Source organism: Heterodontus francisci, chromosome 2, assembly GCF_036365525.1.
Source record: "Heterodontus francisci isolate sHetFra1 chromosome 2, sHetFra1.hap1, whole genome shotgun sequence".
Lineage (NCBI taxonomy): Eukaryota > Metazoa > Chordata > Chondrichthyes > Heterodontiformes > Heterodontidae > Heterodontus > Heterodontus francisci.
The window spans coordinates 177,149,094-177,173,671 of record NC_090372.1 but is presented as its reverse complement, the minus strand read 5'-3'; the positions used below and the strand labels follow the sequence as shown (position 1 = coordinate 177,173,671).

At 43.8% G+C, this 24,578-nt stretch overlaps 1 protein-coding gene across 2 annotated transcripts in view; it reads left to right on the top strand.

Annotated features, from left to right (window-relative positions):
• Nucleotides 1-1,882: 1,882 nt before the first annotated feature.
• odad2 (outer dynein arm docking complex subunit 2) overlaps nucleotides 1,883-24,578 on the top strand; it is a 569,164-nt gene continuing 546,468 nt past the window's right edge. The window contains exons 1-3 of one of the 2 annotated variants that reach the window (XM_068014153.1): nucleotides 1,883-1,975; nucleotides 2,529-2,764; nucleotides 7,187-7,347. In XM_068014153.1, the coding sequence (XP_067870254.1) occupies nucleotides 2,541-2,764; nucleotides 7,187-7,347 (385 nt within the window). In that variant the 5' untranslated portion in view covers nucleotides 1,883-1,975; nucleotides 2,529-2,540. Of the gene's footprint in view, nucleotides 1,976-2,126; nucleotides 2,211-2,528; nucleotides 2,765-7,186; nucleotides 7,348-24,578 lie in introns of those variants that run through there. The other variant, XM_068014146.1, reaches the window with a different exon arrangement.

Below are 24,578 nucleotides of genomic sequence, written 5' to 3'. Positions count from 1 at the left end.
GTGAAAGAGGGAAATGGTGACAATTCCTGTGGATTGATGTGCACTACCATGATGACCAGTTGCTACAACAGCTTGGTAACAGGTGCCAATGTCAAGAACAAAAACTCATAGCATCACTTCGCGGCTTCACGTGCAGCACTTGTGGCAGAACCTGCCTCTCAAGGATTGGCCTTCACAGCCACCAGCAAAGGTGCACCAAGAGAAGACACCCCACCTAAATAGATTGTTTGCTGTGGGCCCATCATCATTCATAAATGGAAAGATGCCAACTTAATAATGTGCCCAACTTACATAATCGTTAGTTATAATCCAATCCCTGCATCCAATCAATCATTCATAGAAACATAGAAAGTAGGAGCAGCAGTAGGCCATTTGGCCCTTTGAACCTGCTCTGCCATTCATTATTATCATTCAACTCAGTAGCCTGTTCCCGCTTCCGCCCCATACCCTTTGATCCAAGAGCTATATCTAACCCCTTCTTGAAAACATACAATGTTTTGACCTCAACTGCTTTCTGTGGTAGCGAATTCCACAGGCTCACCACTCTCTACGTGAAGAAATTTCTCCTCATCTCAATCCTGAAAGGTTTACCCCGTATCCTTAGACTATGACCCCTGGTTCTGGACTCGCCCACCATCAGGAACATCCTTCCTGCATCTACCCTGTCAAGTTCTGTTAGGATTTTATAGGTTTCTATGAGATCCCCCCTCACTCTTCTGAACTCCAGCGAATATAATCCTAACCGACTCAATCTCTCCTCATACACCAGTCCCGCCATCCCAGGAATCAGTCTGGTGCTAGGACTCCAGCTATTCACAATATATATTAATGATTTAGATGAGGGAACTAAATGTAATATCTCCAAATTTGCTGATGACACAAAACTGGGTGGGAGGGTGAGTTGTGAGGAGGATGCAGAGAGGCTTCAGGGTGATTTGGACAAGTTGAGTGTGTGGGCTAATGCATGGCAGATGCAGTATAATGTGGATAAATGTGAGGTTATCCACTTTGGTAGCAAAAGCAGGAAGGCAGATTATTATCTGAACAGCTATAAACAGAGAGGGGAATATGCAACGAGACCTGGGTGTTCTCATACACCAGTCACTGAAGGTAAGCATGCAGGCCCAACAGGTGGTAAAAAAGGCAAATGGTATGTTGGTCTTCATGGTGAGAGGATTCGAGTATAGGAGCAGGGATGTTTTGCTGAAATTATACAGGCCCTTGGTGAGACCATATCTGGAATATTGTGTGCAGTTTTGGTCTCCTTATCTGAGGAAGGATGTTTTTGGTATAGCGGGAGTGCAGCAAAGGTTTACCAGACTGATTCCTGGGATGGCAGGACTGGTGTATGAGGAGAGATTGAGTCGGCTAGGATTATATTCGCTGGAGTTCAGAAGAGTGAGGGGGGATCTCATAGAAACCTATAAAATTCTAACAGGACTTGACAGGGTAGATGCAGGAAGGATGTTCCCAATGGTGGGGGAGTCCAGAACCAGGGGTCATAGTCTCAGGATACGGGGTAAACCTTTCAGGACTGAGATGAGGAGAAATTTCTTCACCCAGAGAATGGTGAGCCTGTGGAATTCGCTACCACAGAAAGCAGTCCCATCCCAAAGATTTCACCCTGGAGTAAAAAAATAAAATTTTTACTTTGTTTTATCCCTGACATTGGAATTAGATGTATTAAACTCTAAATTATGTTTCCACAGGTAAACCTTGCTCTGACGGTTGCTCTCTCACACCTACCACAATCACTGGTGCACCGTTTATCAAACCACCGACCTCACAACACTGACCTCAACCGCTTTGCTATCGCCCTTCCCCTCCCTCGGTCTCGCGACAGTGGAAGACTGTCCGGTGTTTGGAGCCGTAGCTTAGCAACGGCGGCTCTGGCTGGTCCGCGTGCGAGCCGCTCACAGCGCGGTGGCCGAAGGGGAGGCCAGCTTGGGCAATTTTTGGTTCTTCATTGAAAAAAGTGAGGCTGTTGTCTGTAAGGCGGTTCAGAGTTGGTTTGCTTAATTCCCGTACCCTTGCGTGTGGGGTTAGCAGCGATCCCAAGGAGAGGGCTGGCTGTTTGGTTGCCGGGGTTACCCTGCGCGGCCTCTGCTAACAGACAGACTTGTGCAGGTTGCTTGATGAAGCCGTTAACATTTCTAAAGTTACGACTTAATTAGTTACGAGAAAAGGGGACGGTGCGAATGGACACCATGGTGATTTAATCCTCAAGACCGTGGGCTTTAATTTCAAACCATTTATTTTAAATAAGTAAAATCTTTCCCGTGTTGTGAAAGAATAAGTAAAATGTAGCATTGTGCGTTTTAATGGGGCGTTTTTGCTGCTCATCCATATAGAGTTGGTTAGGTGGCAGGGGACAATTGCTTCAAGCCATCATTCACGCGTTCGTTGGATGTTGGAGCAACACTTATTTATTGTTCATTCTATTAAAATAGGAACGGTTTGAGAAAGGAAGTTCTAACAATTCCTTTACCCCGCATTAACTGTACCATGTCTTTTTCGTATCGTTGTAGTCACTGATCACCATGGGTGTAACGTTGACTAGAGCAGCTCAATGGACAGCGGCTGGTATCATGGTCGGCAAGTTAGAATTTACCCCTCTGAACGAGACCCTACTGAACAGCATTATTAAATTCGTGGAATATGTGAGCTCCAAGCACCCACAGGAAGCAGCCTTAGTATTTCGGGAACCTCTTGAATGGAAGTCAAAATTGGAGATATCCGCATTTGGGTCAGATTATCAAATCAGGTGGGTTCCGGTGTAATTAGATTGTGTGCTGCAACTATTATACCGATAGAACTGTGCACTAACGGAAGACTGTAATGTTGACATACAATGATTTGTGGAGATCTGGAAGCTGCAGTATACAGCTAAGAAACGTGTGTAGTTATTATTTACTTGGGGGTGGGTGGCATGATGTAACATTTAGCTATATTGAAGAGATTCGGTACCTGGTAAAACCTACATACGGCATATAAAATATAAATGTCGACTTATATTTCTAACATGCTATAGTCGCAAGCATTCTACTGTTGCATCTGAATTCAATGCTAACATTAAGGAAAAAAGGTCAACATTTGTGTTCGTTTCTCCTTTCTGAAACCTAGTTTGACTTTTGTTCTTTTCATGCAGTTCTTCACTATTTAAATCTCAACCTTTTCACTTTCATTATATTGTTTAATTCCAACTGATATCTTATTTAAAAATTAAAACTGAATAGATTTATTGTTGACAACATTAAAATAGAAATTATACAATCACAGAATTGTTACAATGCAGAAGGAGGCTATTCAGCCCATTGTGTCTGCACCTGCTCTCTGAAAGAGCAGTTTACTCAGTTCCATTCCCCCGCCTTCTCCCCATAATCCTGCACTTTCTTCCTTTTCATATAACAGTCTAATTCCCTTTTGAATGCTTCAATTGAACCTGCCTTCAACACACTCCCAGGTAGTGCATTCCAGACCTTAACTACATGAAAAGGTTTTTCCTCCTGTCGCTTTTGCCTCACTTACCAAATACTTTAAATCTGTGCCCTCTCACTCTCGATCTTTTCGCAAGTGGAACAGTTTCTCTTTCTCTACTCCGTCCAGATCCCTCATGATCAAATCACCTCTCAGCCTTCTCTTCTCCAAGGAAAACAGTCCCAACATCTCCAATCTATCTTCATAACTGAAGTTCCTCATCCCTAGAACAATTCTCATGAATGTTTTGTGTATTCTGTCCAGTGGCCTCACGTTTTTCCTAAAGTACGGTGCCCAGAACTGGACGCAATACTTCAGTTGAGGCCGAACTAGTGTCTTATACAAGTTCAACATAACTTCCTTGCTCTTGTACTCTATGCCCCTATTTATAAAGCCCAAGACACTGTATGCTTTCTTAACTGCTCTCTCAACCTGCCCTGCCACCTTCAATGACTTTTGCACATATACACCCAGGCCCCTCTACTCCTGCACCCCCTTTAGAAATGTACCCTTTATTTTATATTGTCTCTCCATGTTCATCCTACCAAAATGAATCACTTCACATTTCTCTGCATTGAACTTCATCTGCTATCTGTCTGCCCATTCCACCAACTTGTCTATGCGCTTTTGAAGTTCTACACTATCCTCCTCACAGTTCACAATGCTTCCAAATTTCGTATCATCTGCAAACTTTAAGATTTTGCCCTGTACACCAAGGTCTACATCATTAATATATGTCAGGAAAAGCAAGGGTCCAATACTGACCCCTGGGGAACTCCAGTACAAACCTTCCTCCAGCCCGAAAAACGTCCATGAACCACTACTTTGTTTCCTGTCACTCAGCCAATTTCGTATCCATGTTGCTACCGTCCCTTCTTATTCCATGAGCTATAAATTTGCTCACATGTGTGTTGTGTGGAACTGTATCAAACATCTTTTGAAAGTCCATGTACACCACATCAACAGCATTTCCCTCATCAACCCTCTCTGTTACCTCCTCAAAATCTCAAGCAATTTAGTTAAACAAAATTTTCCCTTAAGAAATCCATGCTGGCTTTATTTAATTAACCCGCATTTGTCCATGTGACTATTAATTTTGTCTTGAATTATTTTTTCTAGAAGTTTCCCCACCACCAAAGTTAAACTGACTGGCCTGTAGTTGCTGGGCTTATCTTTACACCCTTTTTTGAACAAGAGTGTAACGTTTGCAATTCTCCAGTCTTCTGGCACCACCCGCAAGTCTAAGGAAGACTGAAAAATTATGGCCAGTGCCTCTGTGATTTCCACCCTCACTTCCCTCAGTATCTTTGTTTGCATCTTATCCGGTCCTGGAGCTTTATCCACCTTAAGTACAAACAGCCTATCTAATACATCCTCTTTATCAATTTTAAACCCTTCTAGTGTCTGAATTACCTCCTCTTTCATCTTTCCCTGGATTGCATCTTCTTCCTTGGTAAAGACAGATGCAAAGTATTCATTTAATACCTCAGCTATGCCTTCTACCTTCATGTGTAAATCCTCTTTATGATCCCTAATAGGCTCCACTCCTTTTACCACCTTTTACTATCTATATGTCAATAGAGAAATTTGGAATTTCCTTTAATGCTAGCTGACAGTCTCTTTTCATGCTCTCTCTTTGCTTTTTCACTTCCCCTCTGGACTTGCTATATTCAGCCAATCGCTGAACATTGCAAATTTCAACATACATCTCTCAACCAACACTACGGGGAAAAAAATGGTCATTTATCTCATTGCAGTTTGAGTTTTTGCTGTGCAAAAATTGACTATCCTGTTTCCCTACAATATAACAGTGACTACACTTCAAAAATGCTTCATTGACTGAAATGCTTTGGGATGTCCCAAGGACATGAAAGGTACAAATTCTGGAGCTGTTCTCCTTGGAGTAGAGAAGGTTAAGGGGAGATTTAATAGATGTGTTCAAAATTATGAGGGTTTTGATAAATAGGGAGACACAGATTTAAGATAACTGTCAAGAAGATCAACAGGGAAATTAGACATTTTTTGCACAGTGAAGTGTTGTGATCTGGAATGATAAGCCTATGGGGGAAGAGTAGAGGGAGTGGGACTAAACGGACAGCTCTTCCAAAGTGCTAGCACAGGCACAGTGGGCCGAATGCCTCCTCCCCTGCTGCACCATTGTAACCTAACAAAACACTCTCATTGGATGGAACCATAGAATGATGCAGCACGGAAGGAGACAGCTCAGCTCATCACGCCTGTGCCAGCTCCCTGAAAGAGCTATCCCATTAGGCCCACTCTCCTCCCTTTGAAGCATTTATCCAATTTGTTTTGAATCAGTTTTGAGATTTTCAATTGACCCCAAGCCTCAACATTGGGGAGAGATTTTAAATTCAAGGGGTTGCTGGACTGGGAGCCGATGTAGGGGGTGATGGGTGAATGCTAGTTAGTAACATCATTATGGTTCTTCATAAGCACTGCTGACTTGCACCATATGTAACTTTAAAAACAGATGAAAAGATTTACATTACCAGTGCCAGATAGAGAGCATCTTGCAACATTCTCAGGACTGCTTAGAGCAGTTCACACCCAACACCTTCGAAGTGCCGTCACTGTTTTGTATGTCAGTGAATGGAGCAACACATTGTACAAAGCAAGCTCCCAGAATCTTTAAATATAACAAATGAGCATGTGATATGTGTACTGGTGGTGTGGGTTGAAGGAAGAAAGTTAGTCTGGGCACCCTGTTACTTAAAACCTACTTCTTTGACCACTGCAAGTTCTTGTTATAGAATAAGGATGTAGTAAAATGTCTCAAGGTGCTTCACAGGAGCCTAAATCAGACAGAAATTTGACACTGAGCCACATAAGGAGATATTAGGATAGGTGACTAAAAGTTTGGTCAAAAAGGTAGGTTTTAAAGAGCTTCTTAAAGAAGGGCCCAGAGAAGTTCAGTGTCAATTTATTAGAGTTTTGATTTTTCTTATGCCAAAATGGTTTTGTTTTCTCATTTTTAAAGTTGGGCTCTTTACACACCCTTTATTCCATCAGTTTTATTTGGTATATTTTTCCAGCAGGTTATCTGCTCCCATGTCCTGTTCATTGTCATTTTTAAGCCAGTTGCCAAGGGGCACTTGAGAGTGGTTACAGTTAACATATGCTAATCTCTAGATGGTGAATCTTAATATATGAAAACTGAGTCTTTATTGATCTCAAATCAGACCTCACAATTATAACAATCTAAAAATGGTAACTATCTGGAAAATATGCTGTACTTTGTGCAAAATACTAATTTTTATTTAGAGATACAGCACTGAAACAGGCCCTTTGGCCCACCGAGTCTGTGCCAACAAACAACCACCCATTTATACTAACCCTACAGTAATCCCATATTCCCTACCACCTACCTACACTAGGGGCAATTTACAATGGCCAATTTACCTATCAACCTGCAAGTCTTTGGCTGTGGGAGGAAACCGGAGCACCCGGCGAAAACCCACGCGGTCATAGGGAGAACTTGCAAACTCCGCACAGGCAGTACCCAGAATCGAACCCGGGTCCCTGGAGCTGTGAGGCTGCTGTGCTAACCACTGCGCCACTGTGCCATAGTAAATGCTCTGACATAAACACAGCTGCTCATCATTGCTGAATTAGATTGTGTGTTGGATGAAGACAGATATGGAATATGCAAGGTTTTTTAAACTTAATTTATATTCCTTTGTCATCACAGTAAAAACACTGTTGTATCAAAAGAAAATATGGATGGAAATCCCTTGCTGATTTTTGATGCATCTACTGATGTCATCAAAGTGTCCACCTTTAACCAGTTGGCCAAGTTGCTAGAAATAGCTCAGAAGGAAAGACTGAAGGAAGCACAAGCTTGTCTGGAAGGTCAGTTTTATTTAATAACTTTCATGTTGTAGAAGGGATATTAAATGCTCTGCCTTATATATGTCCATAAAATCCTTTATAGATTGTATTTATTTCTGAAACAACAGTATCCCTTGTTATTTTTAGCACCACTAAGTAATTAAAATACTGAGCTTCTAAAATAAAGTTTTGCAAAAGTTTTGTTTGTTTAGAAAATTCTGGCTGTGATAATCTGACCTGTAGGTGTTGAGGCCCATTTGACAGCAGCACAGTAATAATTGTAGCCCCACTCACTACCAAAGTGGAAACATTAGGATACATAATTATAAGATAGTTGTCATTAGTTGTTTGGTTGTACAGAACTTGAGTATTGCTGAAAATAGAGACATTTTGTCAAAGCTTTTTGTCTTGCACTCATAAGCACAATCCGCAAGAATGCCAAAGGGGAAACAACAACTTTATACTGTATGAGAAAATCAATCAGCACTCTCTTATACAGTATAAAGTTGTTGCTTCCCCTGACATTGGTATTCTTGCTGATTGTCCTGATGAGTGCAAGATGACAAGCTTTGACAAAATGTCTTTATTTTCAGCAAAAGTTGCCATTATCATGAAGGATTTTGATAAGGTAAACGAAGAGAAACTGTTTGTAGAGGCAAAAGGGTGCATAACAAGAAGACACAGATTTAAGCTAATTGGCAAAAGAACCAAAGGCGAGATGAGGAAAAACTTAGACAGTGAGTTGTTATGATCTGGAATGCACTGCCTTGAAAGGATGGTGGAAGCAGATTCAATAATAACTTCCAAAAGAGAATCAGATAATTACTGATAAATAAAAGGGAGAACATTGCAGGGTTATGGGGAAAGAGCTAATTGGATAGTTCTTTCAAAGAGCTAGCACAGACATGATGGGCCATGATACTGTTGTATCATTCTATGTTTCTATGATTAATTAAATTTACTGCCTCTACAAAAATCTTCAGGTGCCTTAATGAATACTATAAATTGAAAATTAACATGGTAAAAGAAAGAAAGAACTTGCAATCATAATGCACCTTATGACATCCCAAATACTTCACAGCCAATTAAGTATATAGCCGCTGGATGCAAATGAGCAAAACGAAAAACAATGGGGCCCATGTTGTTCATGGCCAAACTTGTTATTTTTATGAAACAGTTCTGAGGATTATTTTCAAAAAAATGAATGACCATGAGAAAATCAAAGACATTTTGAAACACGTCCTGGATTTTGCAGTCAGCAGCAAATGGACAGCCCCTGCCATTGTTATGACCAAGTTAGCAATGTCTAGGAGTCTTTTGCTGTCTTTACCTGGTCTTACTGTAACAGGGTTTAGTTTTAAACACAGTGTGTTTTGAGCTCCCCTTTTTGTGAATACGTGTTCACAGTTTCCAATTACACAAACAGAGCACAAACAGGCTTTCTTTGGTTTAAAGCAGAAAGATTAAATTTATTAAACCTTAAACTTAATTCTAATACAGTTCATGCCTGCGGATATACGAAGCGCTCATGCTAGCATGCATACGTGATATAAACATGTAATGTAGGGACAGAAAAGAGTAGAAGAGATAAGTAGAACAGTTTGAGGCAATATCTTGTTACTGTTTCTCAAGCTCGCTGTAGTCCTTGATTGTAGTTATATTCTTGCGTTTCGTTGGGGCCCAGTAATTGTCTTAAAACTTTGTTCACTTGGCAAACCTTTCTCTCTTTGAGTTTCATGTGTCTTCAATGGTTTCAGTTCACTGGGAACTAGCAGGCAGACAGGCAGACAAACAGGCAGAGGAGATGTTCTTAGTTCCAGGAGAGCATATGGGGTTCTGCCTGGCTATTCCTTTGTTTGGGAGTTCAAATTCAAAAAGCTCCCAGGGTGCTCAGCAGGTTAGTTATGTGACTAGTTCCTTCTATGGAACAGTCTCTTCACATCTCTAGTTGGAGGCTCAAATTTCTCTGCCCCAGCCAGCAAGCCATGTGACTAAAACTAGTCCGACCACTTCTGTGTATTGGAGTACCACCGTTGGATCCCCCTAAAGGCCTGCTCGGGTCTGCAAAAAAAAAAAACAGGACCCGAGCCCAACAGAACCACATCCGACCCCGAGCCCGACCTGGCCCTCGTCCTTCCATTTTTTCCTGCGCCTGACCCGACCCGACCGTCAGTTAACTCAGTTTTTCACTTTGTTGCTGATCTGCACAAGGTTAAAATAACTGTTACAAAACCACCTTTCTAGTCCAAAAATTAAATTAACATTGGAGCCACTTACCTGTGATAGAACGTGTCCGACCCGGCCCAACCCGAACCCGAAACATGTCGTCGGGTTCAGGTCGGGTAGCAGTCCTTTTGATCCCCCATTGTTTCACCATTGTCTGTTACCATGGAAACGTCTTTCCAGTCAGAGATTGCAATTTTTAAAGTTTTAATGTTCATGTGGTGAAATAATGTGTGCTTCAGTCTAGGCAGGTGGTGAATTTGCCTGACACCATTCATTATGCTTACAGCTGTCCAGATTTTCGAGGGCTTTTGAGGCACAGTTTAAGGTTATCAGGAGTCTGATACAGCACGGCGCCCTCTACAGGGGATCTGGGACCTGTGTAAACAGGTGAAGCAAACTCAACCACTCAGATTGAAGTATCCTCACTGAGCCATGCAGAGTTTAAACTGAGAAGTTTAAGTTAGAATATTTAATGCAATGTAAAATCTAGTACAGAAAGCAAAATAGAGAGTGAAAGAAAGATGTGATTGAGAGAGAGAAAAGACACCTTGTTTTTAAATTCTCCATAGCCTCACCCTTTATTTTAACTATGCAACCTCATCCAGCACGCCCCCACTCTGATGAACCTGTTTGACTCAAGCCTCTTGTGCAATTTTTATTCCCTTCATTCTACAATCGGTAGACTTGGCTTCAGGTGCCTATGTCCTATGCTTTAGAATTACTTCCTGAGTCCCCATCTCCTACTCCTTCTTTAAGACCCAACTACTAACCCACCTCTTTGACTATGTTTTTGGCCACCCATCCCAGTATGTCTTTCTTTGCCGTACCTTTACCTTAGCAGAGAGGTCAGTGACTAGGGGGCATAGATTTAAAGTGATTGGTAGAAAGATTAACAGGGAGATGAGGAAAACATTTTTGACCCAGAGGGTGGTGGACGGTCTGGAACTCACTGCTTGAAAGGGTCGTTGAGGCAGAAATCCTCAACTCATTCAAAAGGATTCTGGATATGCACCTCAAGTGCCGTAATCTGCAGGGCTATGGACCAAATGCTGGAAGGTGGGATTAGACAGGGTGGATTGTTTTTCGGCCGGCACAGACACGATGGGCCACGTGGCCTCTTTCTGTGCTGTAAACTTTCTATGATTCTATGAATACTTTTACTGTGCTAGAATGACAGAAAATATCATCCACCTGCAGTATATATAAAGCGTAATTGTTCAATATATATTAATAAAGACAGCCAGCGTGGATTTGTTAAAAACAAACCATGTTTCACTGACTTGATTGAGTTATTTGATGAAGTAACAGAGAGGGTTGATGAAGGTAGTGTGGTTGATGTTGTGAATATGGACTTTCAAAAGATGTTCAATAGGTAAGAACTGTTAGCAAAATTGAAGCCCATGGGATTAAAGGGGTTGTGGCAGAGTGAATATGAAATTGGTTAAGGGACAGAAAACCTTTGAGTAGCAGTGAACGGATGTTTTTCACACAGTTCAGTGTTGGGACCACTGGTATATTTAATATATATAATTGACCTGGACTTGGGTATACAAGGCATCATTTCAAAGTTTGCAGATGGCGTGAAACTCGGAACTTCAGGAGGACATAGACTAATGAAATGAGCAGACACATGGCATGAAATTCAATGCAGCGAATTGTAAAGTGATGCATTTTGGTGGAAAGAATGAGGAGAGGCAATAAAAACTAAATGGGACAATTTTTAAATGGAGTGCATGAACAAAGAGATCTGGGGGTGTGCATACACAAATCTTTGAATGTGGCAGACAAGTTGAGAAGGTTGTTTAAAAAAGCATATGGGATCCTTGGCTTAAAAACGGAGGCATAGAGTGTAAAGCATGAAGTTATGCTAAATCTTTATAAATCTGGTTAGGTCCCAACTGGAGAGACTGTTTCCAGTGACAGAAGTGTTGCTAACCAGAGGATGCAGATTTAAGATAATTAGTAAAAGAACCAGAGGCAGGACCATTCATTAAAATATTTAAATCGGGCACACACGGTGCAATTGGGAACTCGAGTTTAAAAGTAACAGCTGCGTGGGCTTTCCGGGGTCAGGAAAACTGGAAAGCTGAAAGGGAGACAGAATCAGCCTCCACAAGTTAAGTACCTTATCCAGCACTCCTTTTAGGCCAAGAGGAGACGCAGGGCTCCACCTGATGCCTCAAGGAAGCCTCTGGCCTCCCTTCTGTCGATCACAGACTCTCTCTCCATCTTTCTGATTGACAACCTCCCCTCCAGCTTTGATGCCCACTCTTTTCCTCCTCCTCCCCGCTGCAATGTCCCAACTTCTGCACCTAGCCCAATGTTCAATCGTCACCATCCCACATCGCGATGTCCGACCTCTTTCCCCCATAATTCCGTAAACGTGATCTCATCCTTGTCTTCTTTCCCCCTACAGATGAGCATGACAAATCCTCCTCTAGGTCCATGGGATCTGGTTTTACTCCTCTTTGTCCAAGGGCAGCTGACTGAATCTCCAGCAATGGCTGCTCCAACTGTAACTGCAGTGTCATCTTCGGAGTCCCCCAAGCATCTATGCTTAGTCCCTTCCTCTTTCTCGTCTATATGCTGTTGTTTGGTGACATCATTCACAGACATGGGGTTGACTTGCAAAAGTTTACTGATGATGCAGAACTGTATGTTTCCACCACTTTTTTTCCCATCCCATAGCTAAACTTGAACTCATCAAAAACTCTACCCATCTCCTAACTCACGCCAAGTCCCATTCATTCCTGTGTTTGTTGAACTATCTTGGCTCCTAGTCTGGTAATACCGTGATTTTAAAATTCTCATCCTTATTTTCAAATCTCTCCATGATGTCTCCCCTTCCTATCTCAAGTGCTATGACTATCCGAGATCTCTGTGCTCCTCTAATTCTGGCCTCTTGCACATCCACAATTTTCATTGCCCCACCATTGGCAGCTGTGCCTTCAGCTGCCTCGTCCCTAAGCTCTGGAATTTTTTCCCTCAGCATCTCCGCCTCTCTCTCTCTCCTCCTTTAAGACGTTCTTTAAAACCTTTGGCCAAGCTTTTGGTCATCTGTTTTAATATCTCCTTATGTGTCTATGTTTCAAATGTTATTTGATAATGCTCCGATGAAGCACCTTGGGACATTTTACTACGTTAGAGACACAATATTTATAGAAGTTGTTGTTGTAAACCTGCTGTCTGACATTGTCATGCAAAGGAACAACCTTCTCCAACTGAAAATTGGGAATGCCATCATTTTTGATATCCGACATAGACTCGGCTTCCTGATCACCTGCTCAGGCTGAAATGCGAATAATATTGGTGTCAACCTTCACCTAGCATTGTGCTTCAAATCCCATATGCTATACATTATCAAGACTGCTTATTTCCACCTCCCCAACATTTTCCTCCATATTTACCTCATTCCCTCCACCTATGAAACATTTGCTCATGCTTTTGTAACCTCTAGATTTGATTACTCTAATGACATCCACACTGATTTCCCAGCCTTCATTCTTCATAAACTCAAACTCGTACAATGAATTGCCACTCATATTCTCTCCTTCTCTTGCCATTTCCCTTCTCCTTACTTGCCTGCATTGGCTCCGAGAGCCCCAAAGCAGTAAATTTTAAATCCTTGCCCTCATCTTCAAATCCAACATTGCCTTCATCCTATCTATCCCTGCAATTTCCTGTGGCCTGCATCTTCTCCTTTACCCTTCATCCCTCCAATATTTGTGTATCTTCTTCCTTCAATCTAGTGTTGGTGGCAGAGCTTGTGGCCTTCTTAGTCCTATTCTTAAAACTTCTCCTTAAACATCTGTGCCTCCTTTTCTCTCTCCATCCTTTTTAAATACTTCTCAAAGCCCAATCATTTGGTGTGGTGACTGCTGACTAAACAATATGCACTCCTTTTATTTGTTCCTATTTATTTTCTTCTCTCAGCCCTTGCACCCCACCACCTCTGAAGACTTAAAAGACGTTACATATATGCATTTAGAGTCATACAGCATAGAAACAGGCCGTTCGGCCCACCGCGCCCGTGCCGATCATAATGCCTATCTATACTAATCCAACCTGCCTGCATTAATTCCATATCCCTCTATGCCTTGCTCATTAAAGTACCTGTCCAGATGCCTCTTAAATGTTACTACTGTTCCTGCCTCCACCACCTCCTCTGGCAGCTCATTCCAGATACCCACTATTCTTTGTGTGAAAAATTTACCCCTTTGATCCCCTTTAAACCTCCTCCCTCTCACCTTAAATCTATGCCCTCTAGTTTTAGTCACCCCTATCATGGGAAACAGACTCTGGCTATCTACCCTATCTATTCTTTGGCCTCCTTATCTCGAGAGACAATGGGTAAGCGCCTGGAGGTGGTCAGTGGTGTGTGGAGCAGCGCCTGGAGTGGCTATAAAGGCCAATTCTAGAGTGACAGGCTCTTCCACAGGTGCTGCAGAAAAATTTGTTTGTCGGGGCTGTTACACAGTTGGCTCTCCCCTTGCGCTTTTGTCTTTTTTCCTGCCAACTGCTAAGTCTCTTCGACTCGCCACACTTTAGCCCCGCCTTTATGGCTGCCCGCCAGCTCTGGCGAACGCTGGCAACTGACTCCCACGACTTGTGATCAATGTCACAGGACTTCATGTCGCGTTTGCAGACGTCTTTAAAGCGGAGACATGGACGGCCGGTGGGTCTGATACCAGTGGCGAGCACGCTGTACAATGTGTCTTTGGGGGTCCTGTCATCTTCCATGCGGCTCACATGGCCAAGCCATCTCAAGCGCCGCTGACTCAGTAGTGTGTATAAGCTGGGGATGTTGGCCGCCTCGAGGACTTCTGTGTTGGAGATACGGTCCTGCCACCTGATGCCAAGTATTCTCCGGAGGCAGCGAAGATGGAATGAATTGAGACGTCGCTCTTGGCTGACATACGTTATCCAGGCCTCGCTGCCATAGAGCAAGGTACTGAGGACACAGGCTTGATACACTCGGACTTTTGTGTTCCGTGTCAGTGCGCAATTTTCCCACATTCTCTTGGCCAGTCTGGACATAGCTTGTACCCTATCTATGCCTCTCATGATTTTATATACCTCCATCATGTCCCCTCTCAGCCTCCTTCACTCAAGGGAAAACATACCCAGCCTATCCAATTATCTCTTTATAACTCAAGCCCTCCAAACCAGGCAACATCCTTGTGAATTTTTTCTGCACCCTCGCTAGCTTAATCACATCTTTCCTGTAGTGTGGCGACCAGAACTGCACACGGTACTCCAAATGCGGCTTAACCAACGTTATGTACAACTGTAACATGACGTCCCAACTCCTGTACTCAGTGCCTCGGCTGATGAAGTCAAGCATGCCATATGCCGCCTTCAGCACCCTGTCTACCTGTGTTTCGACTTTCAGGGAATGATGTACTTGCACCCCAAGGTGTCTCTGCTCAACAACACTCCCCAGGGCCCTGCCGCAATCACTGTATATGTCCTGCCCTGGTTTAACTTCCCAAAATGCATCACTTCGCACTTGTCTGCATTAAATTCCATTTGCCAATCCCTTGCCCACTTTCCCAGTTTATCTATAATCCTGTTGTAACCTTAGACAACCTTCTTCACTGTCCACTATACCACCAATTTCGGTGTCATCGGCAAATTTACTAATCATGCCCCCTACATTCACATCCAAGTCATTAATATATATGACAAACAACAGAGGGCCCAGCACCAATCCCTGTGGCACACCACTGGTCACCGGCCTCCAATCCGAAAAACAACCCTCCACTACCACCCTCTGCCTCCTATCACCAAGCTAATTTTGTATCCAATTGGCTAGTTCACCCTGGATCCCATATGTTCGAACCTTTTGGACCAGCCTATCATGCGGGACCTTGTCAAAGGCCTTGCTAAAGTCCATGTAGACAACGTCCATCGCCCTGCCATCGTCAATCCTCTTGATCGCCTCCTCAAAAAACTCAATCAAATTCGTGAGGCATGATTTCCCACGCACAAAGCCATGCTGACTATCCCTAATCAGACCTTGCCTTTCCAAATGCATATAAATCCTGTCTCTCAGAATCCCTTCCAATAACTTTCCCACCACTGATGTCAGGCTCACCGGCCTGTAGTTCCCTGGCTTATCCCTGCTGCCCTTCTTAAATAAAGGCACAACATTAGCTATCCTCCAGTCTTCCGGTACCTCACCCGTGGCTAACGATGATACAAAAATCTCTGCCAGGGCCCCAGCAATCTCCTCCCTTGATTCCCATAGCATCCTAGGATACACCTGGTTAGGCCCTGGGGATTTATCCACCTTAATGCGCTTCAAAACCTCCAACACCTCCTCCTTTGTAATGTTGATATGCTCCAGGATATCGCTGTTCCCTCCCTTGAACTCACCAGCTTCCATGACCTTCTCCACGGTAAATACGGACAAGAAGTATTCATTTAAGACCTCGCCCATTTCCCGTGGTTCCACACATAGCTTGCCACACTCTTAAGGGGACCTACTCTCTCCCTAGCTACCCTTTTACTCTTAATATACTTATAGAATCTTTTCGGATTATTCTTTAACTTATCTGCCAGGGAAATCTCATGGCCCCTTTTCGCCCTCCTAATTTCCTTCTTAAGTGTACTCCTACATCCACTATACTCCTCGAGGGACTCACTTGATCCCAGCTGCCTATACCTGACATATGCCTCCTTCTTTGTCCTGACCAGACCCTCAATATCCCTCATCAACCAAGGTTCCCTAAACTTGCCAGCCTTGCCCTTCCATCTAACAGGAACATGCCAGCCCTGGACTCTTCCTATCTCACTTTTAAAAGCCTCCCACTTGCCAGACGTCCCTTTACCTGTAAACAGCCTCTCCCATTCAACTTTTGAGAGTTCCTGTCTGATGCCATCGAAATTAGCCTTCCCCCAATTTAGGACTTCAACCTGAGGACCAATCCTATCCTTTTCCATAACTATCTTGAAGCTAATAGAGTTATGGTCATTGGTCCCAAAGTGCTCCCCCACTGACACATCAACCAGTTGCCCAGCCTCATTTCCTGAGAGGAGGTCGAGTGTAGCCCCTTCTCTAGTAGGGCCATCTACATACTGCTTCAGAAAATTATCCTGGACACACTTAACAAATTCTTCCCCATCTGATCCCTTAGCACTTAGCCAGTCCCAGTCAATATTAGGGAAGTTAAAATCACCTACTATTACAACCCTATAATTCCTACACCTATCTGTGATTTCCCTACATATATGCTCCTCCACTTCCCTCTGACTATTGGGGGGCCTATAGTATAATCCCATCAAAGTGATCACCCCTTTCTTATTTCTAAGTTCTACCCATATGGCCTCACTGGACGTTCCCCCCGGGATATCCTCTCTAAATACTGCCATGATGTCCTCCCTAATGAATAGTGCAACTCCCCCTCCTCTCTTACCTCCACCTCTGTCACGCCGGAAGCATCAGTAACCCGGAACATTGAGCTGCCAGTCCTGGCCATCTCTCAACCACGCTTCTGTAATAGCTAGAATATCACAATCCCATGTACCAATCCATGCTTTAAGTTCATCTGCCTTATTGGTAAGGCTTCTTGCATTAAAGTGAATGCAGGTTAGCCTAACAGACCTTCCACGCTGCCTGTCCTGCCCCTGCCCGGCCTGCCGACTGGACTTGCTTGCTTTAACCTCTAAATTTGCCTCAACTATCTCATCGGAGAGACTACTACTTTGGGTCCCACCCTCCTGCAAGACTAGTTTAAACCCTCCTGAGTAGTACTAACAAACCTCCCCGCAAGGATACAGTTCAGATGCAATCCGTCCCTCTTGTAAAAGTCACCCCTGCACCGGAAGAGATCCCACTGATCCAAGTAGCTGAAGCCCTCCCGCCTACACCAGCTCTTCAGCCACGCATTCATTTGCCTTATCCTCCTATTCCTACCCTCACTAGTACATGGCTCAGGGAGTAATCCTAAGATTACAACCCTAGAGGTCCTGCTTTTTAGCTTCTGTCTAACTCCCTATATTCACTTTGCAGGACCTCATCTCTCTTCCTGCCTATGTCGTTAGTACCAATATGGACCACGACCTCTGGCTGCTCACCCTCCCCTATCAGAATGTCCTGCAGCCGCTCTGAGACATCCTTGACCCTAGCACCAGGGAGGCAACATACCATCCTGGAGTCTCGTTTGCGGCCACAGAAACACCTATCTGCGCCCCTTACGATAGAATCCCCTATCACTATAGCTCTTACAGCCCTTTTCCTCCCCTGCTGTGCAGCAGAGCCCTCCGTGGTGCCACGAACTTGGCTGTTGCTGCTTTCCCCTGGGAGGTTAGCCCCCCCCCAAACAGTATCCAAAGTGGTATATCTGTTTGAGAGGGGGATGGCCACAGGGGACTCCTTCACCACCTGCCTGCGTCTACTACTCCATCTGGTGGTCACCCATCCCTTTTCTGCCTGTGCAGCCATTACCTGCGGTGTGACCACCTCACTAAACGTGCTATCCAAGATGTCCTCAGCATCGCGGATGCTCAACTGTGAATCTACCCGCAGCTCCAGCTCCGTAATGCGGGTAGCCAGTAGCTGCAGATGAATACACTTCCTGTACTGATTTTGTTGTTTGCTTGCTGGAGCTTTTCAGTTGGGATTTAATTCTAAAATTTGGCCTGCTCAAGATCCTAGATCTGACATTTGCATCTACGTTTGACATGACCAGTAGTCACTGGGACATTTTTTTTCATTTGTCAGATGAGCACCCTTTATTGTGACTATATTGCAATATGCTAATATTATTTTACTATTCTCAATATCTCGACTCCAAATATGTAGTCAGTGCTGATCAAAAAAAAGCCAACTTCAGTCACTAATGAAATCATTATGAATTATATTAACCAGTTCTTCTCCATAATGACCTTTCATGGACTGGTGCATATAAGGCAGCGTTTTAGACTAATTTCATCCTTTTATCTCTGAAGTTACACATGGCATGTGTACAGTTCTTGGATATATTTTTCCAAGAACATTGGTCCTGCAATTAAATTCTCACTTGGGAATCTGAACACTGAATTTGAGGAGGACACTCTTTGAAATAGTGGGGGAAGATTTACTTGGGTTGCTTTGTATCATGACATTGTAAATATGATATGCATGGGTTAAGTGTTTATTATTGACAATAGTAATTTATTGCCCATAACAACGAAAGGAGATTTTCTCCCTATGTAAAGAGGTGAGTGTTTGTGCCATAAGTAATTGATGTATCTTGGAGTTGGATCATCAGAGGTGAGGTGAGAGTGACCACCATTGACATAAAGGCAGCATTTGACTGAGTATGGCATCAAGGAGCCCTAGCAAAACAGGAGTCAATGGGAATTCAGGGGAATGTTCTGTGCTGGTTGGAGTCATACCTAGCACAAAGGTAGATGGTTGTGGTTGTTGGAGGTCAATCATCTCAGTCCGAGGACACCACTTCATCAATGTCCTTCGCTCCATCATAAGATCAGAAGTGGGGATGTTCACTGATGATTGCACAATGTTCAGCACCATTCACAACTCCTCAGATACTGAAGCTGCCCATGTCCAGATGCAGCAAGACCTGGACAACATCCAGGCTTGGGCTGATAAGTGGCAACTAACATTCGTGCCACACAAGTGACAGGCAATGACTATCTCCAACAAGAGAGAATCTAACTATCTCCCCTCGACATTCAACGGCATTATGATTGCCAAATTCTCCACTATCAACATCTTGGGGTTTACCATTGACCAGAAACTGATCTGGACCAGCCACATAAATACTGTGGCTACAAGAGTAGGTCAGAGGCTGGGAATTATGCGGCAAGTAACTCCCCTCCTATCTCCCCAATCAATGCCTGTCCACCATCTGCAAGGCAAAAGTTAGGCGTGTGATGGAATACTCCCCACTTGCCTGGATGGGTGTAGTTCCAACAACACTCAAGAAGCTCGACACCATCCAAGCCAAAGCAGCCTGCTTGATTGGCATCACATCCACCACCTTCACCATTCACCCCCTTCGCTACCGACGCACAGTGGCAGCAATGTATATCATCTACAAGATGCACTGCAGCAACTCACCAAGGCTCCTTTGGCAATACCTTTCAAACCCGTGACCTCTACCACCTAGAAGGACGAGGACAGCAATGCATGGAAACACCACCAACTGCAAATACCCCTCCAAGTCTCACACCATCCTGACTTGGAACTATATCGCTGTTCCTTCACTGTCGCAGGGACAAAATCCTGGAAGTCCCTTCCAAACAGCACTGTGGGTGTACCTACACCCGAAGGCTGCAGCTGTTCAGGAAGGCGGCTCACCACCACCTTCTCGAGGGCAATTTGGGATGGGCAATAAATGCTGGCCTAGCCAGCGATGTTCACATCCCATGAACGAATAAAAAAAAGACTCAAACCTTGCCTTCAGACAGTTTTTTGAGTATCCTCCGGTCCCAGCCTATGAAGGAATGAGCATCTTACCAGCTAACCAGTCTTTCATGAACTTGCCACAAAGGCCTGGCAAAGCCAGTTAAGCAGATTGTTTTTCAGAGCAGAATTGATCGTAATTACAATGTCCCCACGCAAAGCAAAAGAGATTTTGCACTAGCAACTAACCCTTTAGTAGCCAGTTTGCTAGTTTCACTCACATTGACGATGTATACTTCATATAACTTCTAACTGCCAAGCAAATCTAATGTTTGAAGAGAGGTGAAGGACAGCAGATGCTGGTTGCCATTTACAGCTCCTCTAGACCCTTTTGTTTCTTTATTTGTCCCTCATTATCATCCCTTTTGTCAGTGATATCATTCCTGTCTTCCAACCTATCAGAGACTTTCATGTGGTTCTTTTTTTCCCCTTCTTCTCCACTTCCCTGACTCTATGCTTACTTAAAATCTGTTACATCTATAAATTTTCCAGTTCTGATGAGAGGTCGGAGACCTGAAATTTCTCTACAGGTGCTGCTTGACCTGCTGAGTATTTCCAGCACTTTCTGTTTATATTAACGTTTGAAGAACTTGGCTTCAGTAACAGGCTCCCAGTAGATTAAGACTGTAACTTCCTGTCTTACTTGTCTAAGTACCAGCAGCACTTGGGTGGAAGAAGGTTCAAAATCTGTTAACATATCTCCCATGGGAATCCAGAGTTTACTGTGTGAGGATAATTGAGACTTTGACAGTTTCAAGCAATTTGTAATACCAAGACACCAGGGCATTGGCCAGATTTATATCTTGCCTGCTGCCCATAGAATGGGCAGACTTAGTTAATCTGCTCTATGAAGGGGAACAGACTTGACTGTACAGCTTGAAGTGAATCATTCCTTCTTGAAGAGTCAAAAATATCGGGCTGAATGTCTCAGTGCCATGAAACAATCATCGATTGTCGTAAAAACTCATCTGGTTCACTGATGTCCTTTAGAGAAGGAAATCTGCCATCCTTTCCTGGTCTGGCCTTTATGTGACTCCAGGCCCATAGCAATGTGGTTGAGTCTTAACTGCCCTCTGAAATGGCCTAGCAAGCCAAACAGTTGTCAAGCGCAATTAGGGATGGGCAACAAATGCCAGCAATGCCCACATCCCATGAAAGAATTTAAAAAATCTTTAAAACATGAATCACATGTTCCCACTTGGTCTAAGTTTATTTAAACAAACCTTTTTTTTGGACCAATTTATAAGAACATAAGAACAAAAGAAATAGGAGCAGGAGTAGGCCATTCAGCCCCTCAAGCCTGCCCCGCCATTCAATAAGATCATGGCTGATCTGTCCCAGGTCTCAACTCCTCTTTCGGGCCTGCTCCTCATAGCCCTCGATTCCCCTAGATTTCAAAAATCTATCCACCTCCTCAAATACATTTAGTGACCTAGCCTCCACAACTCTCTGAGGTAGAGAATTCCAGAGATTCACCACCCTGTGAAAGAAGAAATTACTTCACATCTCATTTTTAAATATGTGCCCCCTTATTCTGCAACTATGTCCCCTAGTTCGAGATTCCCCCACCAGTGGAAACATATTCTCAACATCTACCCTGTTAAGCCCTCTTAAAATCTTATATGTTTCAATAAGATCACCTGTCATTCTTCTAAACTCCAATGAATAAAGGCCTAACCTGTTTAGCCATTCTTGTTAAGACAACCCCTTCATCCTAGGAATCAGCCTAGTGAACCTTTTCTGAACTGTCTCCAATACTAGTATATCCTTCCTTAAATACGGGGACCAAAACTGTGCACAGTACTCCAGGTGTGGCCTCACCAACACCCTGTACAGTTGCAACAGGACTTCCCTATTTTTAAACACTAACCCCCTAGCAATAAAGGCCAAAATTCCATTTGCCTTCCTAATTATTTGCTGTACCTGCATGCTAAAGTTTTGTGTTTCATGTACAAGAACACCCAGATCCCTCTGTACTGCAGTATTTTGTAGTCTTTCTCCATCTAAATAATAATCTGCCTTTTTATTATTCCTACCAAAGTGGCAAGTCGAAGAGACTTAGCAGTTGGCAGGAAAAAAGACAAAAGCGCAAGGGGAGAGCCAACTGCGTAACAGCCCCGACAAACACATTTTTCTGCAGCACCTGTGGAAGAGCCTGTCACTCTAGAATTGGCCTTTATAGCCACTCCAGGCGCTGCTTCACACACCACTGACCACCTCCAGGCGCTTACCCATTGTCTCTCGAGATAAGGAGGCCAAAGAAGACCAAAGTGGATGACCTCACACTTTCCCACATTGAACTCCATCTGCCAAGTTTTTGCCCACTAACTTAATCTATCCATGTCCCATGTGCAGATTCTTTGTGTCCTCATCACAACATGCTTTCCCACCTATTTTTGTATTGTCAGCAAATTTGGATACACTACACTCTGTCTCTTCCTCCAAGTCATTAATATAGATAGTAAATAGTTGAGACCCTAGGACCGATCCTTGTGGCACCCCACTAGTTACGGCTTTCCAACCTGAAAAAGACCCATTGATCCCGACTCTCTGCCTTCTGTATGTTCATCAACCCATGCCAACACATTACCCCCAATCCCCTGAGCTCTTATTTTGTGCAATAACCTTTTATGTGGCACCTTATCGAATGCCTTCTTAAAATCCAAATACACTACATCTACTGGTTCCCCTTCATCCACTCTGCTTGTTATATCCTCAAAGAACTCGAACATATTTGTCAAACATGATCTCCCTTTCATAAAACCATGTTGACTCTGTTTTATTGCATTATGTTTTTCTAAATGTCCTGCTATTTCTTCCTTAATAATGGACTCTAGCATTTTCCCAATGACATATTAAGCTAACTGGTCTATAGTTTCCTGCTTTCTCTCTCCTTTCTTGAATAGAGGCGTCACATTAGCAGTTTTCCAATCCACTGGTACCCTACCGAAATCCAGTGAGTTTTGGTATATTATGACCAATGCCTCCACTATCTCTGCAGCCACTTCTTTTAAAACCCTTGGATGCAGGCCATCAGGTCCTGACGACTTGTCTGCCTTTAGTCCCATCAGTTTGTCCAACACTTTTTCCCTCGTGATGGAGATTGTTACAAGTTCCTCCCTCCAATTAACACCTTGCTCATCTATTGTTATTGGGATGTTTATAGTGTCCTCCACCTTGAAGACCGATGTAAAATATTGTTTTAAACTATCTGCTACTTCCCTGTTCCCTGTTATTAATACCCCAGTCTCATCCTCTAAGGGTCCCACACTTACTTTAGCTACTCTCTTCCTTGTTATATACCCATAGAAGCTCTTACTGTTTGTTTTTATATTTCTTGCCAATTTACTCTCATAATCAATTATCTCCCTCTTTAATAGTTTTTTAGTCATCTGTTGCTGGTTTCTAAAAAATTCCCAATCCTCTTGCCTACCACTAGCTTTTGCTACTTTGTACACCTTTATTTCCCAAAATAACTCTATATTGTGCCTAACTCCATTTTATCAGATCAAAATTATCCAAACTAACCACTTTGAATGCACTCCTCTCTTACTGTATTTGATTATCTTCAGGTAAACCTTCAGGTAAACTTTTCCTTCTCGAGTGCTTGAAACAGCAACTCATGTCGATTTACCTTATCAATTCAAATTTTAAAAACAAATGAGTCCCAGGTTAGGTAGCTTTACGTTGGAGACGGAGGTGCATGCAATTTTTTTTGGAGGTTACTCCATATCTTTATCTACCCACCACCACCCCCCCTCACCCCCAACCCCTAAACAACTTGAGCACTCTGTCTCGGAAGCTAACAAATTATGCTGAATAAGTTAAGGCAGAGTCTTTGAAAGGCAAGATCTTAAATTCAGATTGTCATCACACAGTGGGATGGATTTTGTGGTGACGGTGGGGCTCCTGGCGCTGGGCCAAAAAGGCAGTGAGAACCCTGCCTTGGCCTTTGAGTCCCCCAGTGCTATTTTCCGTTGTTCCGGTACTTGAGTGCCCGATGCCGGAATCTCCATCCCTTTAAAGATGGGGATCCCGCCTCCAAGAGCTGCCGACCAATTACAGGGCTAATAGCTCAGCAGTACCATCGGGAGTGGTGGTCAACGACAGTACCGCAGAGGCCTTGGACCCAGGTTCAGTGTTGGAACCCTGCACCTCATGTAAATGAGGTGGGATCGCCAGGGCCAGTACGGGAGGTCCTGTTGAAGAGGGTGTGAGTGGGTGGACATGGGGGATGAGGGTCCATGGCGATGGGGGTTTTGTTGGTGGGGGTCCTTCAAAGGCCACAGATTTCCAACGGAGGATAGTTTCCCCTTCACAACCCCCAACGCCTGCAGTGAGGTGCCTCATATTACAGCCAGCATGATGGAGGTACCTTTCGCCGCTGGTTAAATGTTAGCAGTGGGGGGGGGGGGGGAAGAGGCCATTAATAGACCAATTAAGGGCCTCAATTGGCCTCTGGTCAGGAAGGCGGTCATCGGTCTATCCCGCCCCTGATAAAATGGCTTGGCAATGGGGAGGCGACAGGCCCTCCACCCACCCCCCCACCCCCGCCTTCTATTGCAATTCCATTGGCCCTCCTGCCTTCGACCTTGCCTCGGGGGGGCCCCAT